At 43.6% G+C, this 7242-nt stretch overlaps 1 protein-coding gene across 3 annotated transcripts in view; it reads right to left on the bottom strand.

Annotated features, from left to right (window-relative positions):
* Window positions 1-7242, bottom strand: part of RPGR (retinitis pigmentosa GTPase regulator) — an 88869-nt gene that overhangs the window by 7334 nt on the left and 74293 nt on the right. For all 3 annotated transcript variants that reach the window (XM_019529106.1, XM_019529107.1, XM_019529108.1), the window contains one exon: window positions 4390-4493. In XM_019529106.1, coding sequence (XP_019384651.1) covers window positions 4390-4493 — 104 coding nt within the window. The remainder of the gene's footprint in view (window positions 1-4389; window positions 4494-7242) is intronic.

Raw genomic sequence — 7242 nt, 5'->3', positions numbered from 1 at the left:
TCCTGAGTCCTCCTTCCTCTCCTTTTTGAAGATGGGAACCATGTTGGCCCTCTTCCAGTCCTCTGGGACCACACCAGAGCACCACGAGTGCTCATAAAGCCGTGCCAGGGGTCCTGCAATGACCTCGGCCAATTCCTTTAGGACTCTAGGGTGAAGATCGTCCAGGCCGGCTGACCTGAATACGTCCAGCCCCTCCAGAAGCTCCCTAACTAGTTCCTTGCTAACCTTTGGCCCAGGTGTGCTTCCCCCGGGGCCCCAGGGGGGCCCAGGAGGGAGGTGGCTGTTCTGGTCCCTACTTAGGAAGACAGAGGCAAAGAAATCGTTAAACATGTTAGCTTTGTCATCTGGTGTGACGACCAAATTTCCCAACACGTCCTGCAAAGGCCCCACATTTCCCAGGAAGTAATGCTCCCTGGCTGATGTCAGTGGGACTGAAAGTTGTTTTGCTTTGATGGACTGAGAACACAGTAGTCAGAAACTTGCAGGAGTGAGCCTTTGTATTCCAGACTACTGAAAACCCCAGGTGCTTCATACAAGGTATGTCCCTGCACCCAGATAAAGTCCCACTTAAATCAATGAGGGCTGAAATTGGCCACTGGCATAGTGATCCTGGCAGGACTTGACCCCTTAATAGTTGAAAAATAAACAATTCAGTTGCTGATCTTAGTGAATAAGATGTGAAAAAAGCCAACGGAAGAAGTCATCCCTAGGTATCCACTTATGTTTTTGTCTCAAAAAAACTAGAGTGGTTAATTACTTTAATCTTTAGGACAAATAAGAAACATAGCTTTGAACTAATATCCATGGTAGTCAACAAAAAGACTCCTATTCACTTCAACAGCAGTTGGATAACCCCCTGTGCAAATCCTGCTGATCTTTCCCAATATTAACTGTAATTATGCGAAATGTTATTTAATTCAAGTCAGTAAGGATAATCATGTAAGTAACAGTTTGCAGGAGCACCCTCATAATTTGCATTAAAAAATACATTTAATTTAAAAATTCCAGGTAAATTCTGGAACCAATTAGTTGTCAGTTATACAAGCAGGACATCCCATACTTGTTTCAACAGCATTTTTAAAAACAAATAAAATAATGCTACTTCCTTTTTGTTTTTGCCAGGATTTGTCAATGCCAAAGGTTCAAAGTTCACAATTACTTTTGGGAACTGCATAAAATATTTTGGCAAAATAAAAATATGGAGGTAAAGACTGTTTATTTTTTAAAGTAAGTAACAGTCACCTTTCAATTGTGTTCTATTCCACTTTTATTATTCTTTTATTCCAATTACCATGACTATGTGCAACAGCCTATTATAAACTTTATGATAGCAACGTACCCTTTTTTAAAAGGAAAATATATGGACCCTATAATTATTTTATGCTATCCTCCAACGAGGAGAAGCTAGTCGTAAAATCTTTACTTAACCTTTAATTTTCACAAAAAGCTATGTTTGTTTTTACTGTAAAAACAAATGCTATAATTAAAATATTTATATTATGTCTTGATCATAATGAGTGTTTTTGTGTTCCTTGCTGTGTTTGAGTTCTTAATGTATTCATATTCATGTTCCCTACATGATGAAATTCTGTTTACACATATATTTTCAGTTCCACAGTACTTTTTCCACAGAGTATCTGATGCATATGCAAAAAGTCAAACATGTTGAGGGGTGGAGATCTTGTGGTTTGTTAGCAGATTATGAATATGTATTAAGGTAATGTCTTCTACCTATATTCATGGTGTGATTTCTGGGTTGAAATATCATGCAAGTTATTTCCTTTTTCTAGTCCAGGGCTGTCCAACTTGTGGACAAGCTCCTGCCTGGGTACCATTCCCCCTACCACTGTACTGCTGCTGTTCTAGGGTCTTCAGGTTTCCCCCCCATCCTCTGACTTCTGCTTCCTACCCCTACTCCTGGGGGCAGGGCAGGGCAGGGCAGGGCAGGGCAGGGTGGCCTGTGGGGCCCAGGAAACCTGCAACTGGATGGACTTGGAGGAGCTGGGTCCCTGGCTACTTTGAAGTTGGATAGCTCTACTCTACTCTTTCCTGCTTTGGTGGAGGTTTTTGCAGAAATGATATCTGTGTGGCAAAGTGGGGCCCCCCACCTAGCTACAGGCCTAGGTTCCCCACTTGCCTTTGGACACGCCCCCCACCTGACTCACCTGCCACAACTTGTTATTAATTAATTAATTGATGATCTTAAGCAGGAGGCTGCCCATTTTATGCCCCAATGCCAGGGGGTGCTACCTCCCCTATACCACAGCCCATGCCTTGCAGATGGCATCTGGATGCTACAGTGCTCCTGGCCTACCACCAGAGCAAGCTTAGGCCATGCCATCAGGCCTCAGTCACTTACACATTCATACCACCTGCCTCTCACTCGGGCCTCACAAACTCCACCCTCTCTCACAGGGTCTCTTCCATGCATCACTAACTTATGCCGCCTTGCTCCCTCTTGGCGTGGGCCCCCTTAGGCTCAGCTAGTCCATTCCTTGGGTGGCAGATGTACTGTCTGTTGGGCCTCTCCCACGGCCCTCACTGGGGTAGTGGCCAGCCAATTACCCAACCGGGTCTAAGCTTACTCTGGCCCTTTCTGGGGTGACACTATTTGTATCTAAATGTACCGGGGCCTCAGCCCTCTGGTTCTTCTCCCCCTTCACTGGGGATCCCTATCTCCGCCCCTTCACTTGGGGCTCCGCTCCACACCACACCCTTCACTCCCCAGTGGGCTCAGGTGGCTGTAGCCATGCCTGGCCCCACTCTCTGTCCTCTGGGTCTTGTACCCTGTAGGGCTCAGGCAGCTGCAGTTGTGCCTGGCCCCACTACCTCTGGTGTCACCTGACCCACCTGAGGGTGGGAGCTGGGGTTAAGGTGCCCCGACCCGCCTTTCACCGGGGTGGTAACTGGCCTAGCATTTCCTGGGGGCTCCTGTGCCACTGAGAGCCCCACCAGGCCACCCACTCCCAGCAGGGTGCAGTTTTAGGTCAGGTAAATTATTTAGGCCCAGGACCAGGAGCCTCCTATCCATCCCCAACAGCTCCTGCCCTTACCCACAGTTGATACCAGGAGCCTTGCAGACAGGTGATGTTGCAGCCTGGCCTTCCAGCAGAAAATGCCCTGCTTATATAGGCAGCCCTGACTCTAAAATGGCTGCCCTAATCAGGCTGCCCTAATCAGGCACCTATCAGCTGCTAGGTTCAGGCCCTTAAAGTGGCAGGCACAAATGGTACCCTGCCACACTGTGATTACACTGGTAAAATCCTGTCTGCTGCAATCAGTAGGAGTTTAGCTATCATTTGAATTCAGTAGTTTCATAGTTGTTAGGGGCTGGAAGGTTTCAGTATTTCACCTAGAAATCTGCACAGCAAAAGGTTCTATACACCAAACAGTCTGGCCATTTTTCCTCGTACGTTATTGAAAATGGGAGATAGTGTTTTCTCTCCTTCGTCTAAAGCAGCTCATCTTTCTTTCCTTACCGCTGAGATTTTTTCATTTTCCTTGTTGCTTTCCTCTTCAGAGTCATCAAGGCCTTTTACACTGACCCCCACCTCCACCCCTAAGGCTGTTCCCATGCCATCTGCTCCACTCTCTGTTCAGCTTCTCTTCCACTCTAGTCCTTGCTCTGCTAAAACCATAGTCTCCATAGGAAGCAACCAAAGTGGGGGTGGGGGGGTGATCTGACATAAAAAGCAGGATAAACTGCTACCTCACTGTAAGATGTACTGAAAGCATGGCATGAAAGCAGGACATGACAGTACAAATAGCCAAGCAAGAGGAATGTACAGGATACCTGAGGGACATCCCTGCCACCTTCCTAGTAACGGCTACTCCTAATTCAAATTCTGTCATTGTGAAAAGTTGGTACTACCTATAATATTATCACAGGGCTAACCCACAGAGACCATCCATTACTTTTGATCATGTGGGTATTACAGAGGGCAAGATCCCAATGACCTTACTCACAAAAAAATTGTATCTTATGCCATAACTGGTTCCCTTCATATAAAATCTGGACATTTACTATAGCTATCATCTTGCCATAGTTTCATTATGTGGCAACAGTTCAGGATACTTTCCCATGATTTTGTCTCTTCTCCCTCTCCTTTTGTCCATCTATATAATGGCATTAAGGGACTCACTCCTGAAAGAAGCAACTATTCAACAGATGAAAGGCCCTGTACAATTCCAAGAGCTGTGCACAAGCAGCCAACACACATGCAAAGATCTCAAAAATCTATTTTTAAGCAATTCCAACAGTTTGCTCATCACTTTTCAGGCATTTATAAAGATGGATATGGTTTGGTGATACTTTTCTGTTGCTACAAGAATTTCATCACTTTTTTTTAAGTTTTCAAATTAAACCTAATCAAAATTCACGTAACTTACCTTTTTGGTCCTCCCCAGTATTCCTCCAGATATTCTGTCATCACTACTTTCTGAAATAGTCCCTGAAGAATTGTTCATAGTATGGGTATTGGTGCTTTTTTTATCTAAAATAACATAAAGCATTACAAAAATTCCTCTTTGGTGAAGAAAGAACAGTTCTTTAAATTATTTTTAAATACACACACAAATTAATTCTGGATCTAAAATACAACAGAAGGACAGAATGTTCAGTTCAATTTCAGGCTTAGCCAAATTCTGATGCTTCTGTTTTTGTTTTGCTCATTTCTAGTTATGATTTCCAGTTTTACTCCAGATGCTTGATTTTCAAGAATACAATACTGGCACTCAGGTAAATTATTTTGACTAAGACACCCATGATTTCTTATGGTTAACAGAAGATAGCATGTGTTGTTCTCAAATTTAGGAAACATACCCTAACTGAAAGAGTCTGACTCTTAGTGCAAGAATTGTCTTTCATTATCAATCTTTGTTCTGTTAGACCAATGCAGCATATGGATTTAATCTAAAATCAATTCAGTATTGGTGGGACAGAAATGTCTTCCTACTTAATAGATAGGGGGCTGGAAATCATGTGTTGCTAAACTGTCCACTGCAAATTACCAAGCAATGCTAGGAGAAAATGAAAGGGCTAGTGGTCTGTACAAGGTGCAGGACAAGAGCTACAGTGTTCTGCAGCTTTATTTGCCCATTTCTTAAGAAGAAACCAAAGGGAGGAAGTTTTGCCATTGACTTAAATTGGGCTAACAATTCACCCTTAGAACCAAATTTGCATAAATATAAGTTCATTCATTCATCAACACCAGGAAGTTGAGGAACACCTCCACACTGATAATTATGAGAAGTGTGTCCTGGACCTTGGGGATCAGCTGAAAGAGGAAATTATGATTCAAGGCATGCCGCTAAGCTAGCAAAATATAAGGAGCCCTCAACCCTAGGTATGTTGACCTGTTTGACATTTTATTTCTTCCCTTCCCCTCCCTTGTGGTGAAGGAAAAAGACATTTTGAGCCTGAGAGATTAAATTCCTGGATTCCACTGTTCTTGTAAATAGAGGAGGTGGAATTTCCCAGAAACTCAGTGATTGGCAAAAGGAGGACTGGAGCTGTAGCCTCTCCTCTGCTGCATTTCTCCTGCTGAGCATTATAACAATTCAGCAAAACCACAGTGCCAAATCTGTTTTCTCTGCAATCAATCTCCTGAAAATGGCCCAAGACATTGCACAATTGATGCATTGGGTTTCAGTAATTTATCTCTCTTTTTCTAATTTAAACTTGGTGGGCTCAGTTGTTATTTCATCACTATCCCTAAGGAGGCACAGAAAATAGGAGTGGAGTAACTGAAACTTCTGATGAGATAAGGAAGCTGAGGAGATGCTCTCTTCTGAGTGTGAATGCAAGTTATGAGTCAGAAGTATAACTAGCTACTTTGTAGCCCTGCGTATTGATTCTAGGGGAAAGGGTGGCCACGTGACAAGCGAGTCTTACCCTATCTTTGAAGATTCAAAGACCCTGGCTGCACCTGCTGCTGTAGAGCATGCTCCTCCACTAAATCAGCACCCAAGGCTGGTGCCTTGCTCACCCACCCTCTGTTAAATTACTGATACAGGTGTTCTCTGTTACTCTGAGTGATTTAGGAGACTACCCATCCCATTTTAAGAAGGGGCCTAGGGGCCTAATTCTCAGATATAGATCTTTCAGTGCACAAATGCAAGTGGGACTTAAGACTCTTTACTCATATAGGTGCTTTTGAAAATTTATCCATAGCCTTTGTATTTAAAAACATTAATTTATCTTTGATTGACAGACTCTTCTTGTCTTTAGTGCTGTAATGAAGATAGTGAAGTCAATCCAATAGTTTTCATGACCCATGGGTGTTGAATACTGAGGACCCTGGCCCCCCTGGGGAAGAGGGCTGTCACCTGAAATGCATAAAACCTTCCACATGTCCATCATCTTAGGTTCCCCTGGCAAAAATTAAAGTCAGCACCTATGTCATTACCAGACACATTTCAATTCATATTTTGTTTCTAAGCATTTTCCATCAGTGTCATGTGTACTAACAGGATGTCTGAAGAAACCAGAGGGATAACTTTCTCTGCTACTCCCTGTCCTCAGTACTGTACCCCACTGAATGGGATGGGGATAGGACAGCTCTCTGTATCCACAGACGCCTGTAACTGTTTTATTTTTTTTTCTCTTCTGTATAACTGCCGCGCAGCACTCTCACATTTATGTAACCTTGAAGTCTTAACTAGTAAGCTAAATGAGCGCTTTGTATTTTTCTCTGTTGGCATTAAGCTACACATGTGCATTTTGTAGATTTTATTTCTTATCTAGAAGTGTTATTTTTGCAGAAATGAAACTTATGTAAAAAGTCTGCCTAGCAATTACTACGTAAAAGAAACTATCCTATCCCTGTATGCTCAGCTTATATCATAGTTAGTGTCACAGAGGCAGTCCAACCAATATCTATAGAGGCAAAGAAACAGAAAACAGCAGAGATGACGACTGGAAAACTCTATAGGCCCGATCACCCTATAGACCGGTTCTCAGCCTCTCCGTCTGGGCATACCCCAGGCGAAGACAAAGGCCTTGAAAATCCGACAACTGACAACGATTCACCGTGTTACAGTTTTGTACTGTACATCTCACTCATGAGCTGTTGACCAGTTCTGGGACTACGGAGCCGGCAGCCGCACCTAGCTTTGGACTAGCTCCACTGTTGGAACGCAAGGGCTGGCTCTGGAACCCCGTGAACCAACAGACCCCCTTTGTATCCAGCATACTGTAACTGAAGAAACATCGGAGACTCCACTCCTCGACTGCCTCTCATC

This window comes from Crocodylus porosus, unplaced genomic scaffold (genome assembly GCF_001723895.1).
Source record: "Crocodylus porosus isolate Cpor-Errol unplaced genomic scaffold, CroPor_comp1, whole genome shotgun sequence".
In the NCBI taxonomy this organism is placed as follows: Eukaryota; Metazoa; Chordata; order Crocodylia; family Crocodylidae; genus Crocodylus; species Crocodylus porosus.
This window is presented reverse-complemented; position numbering and strand designations above follow the sequence as displayed.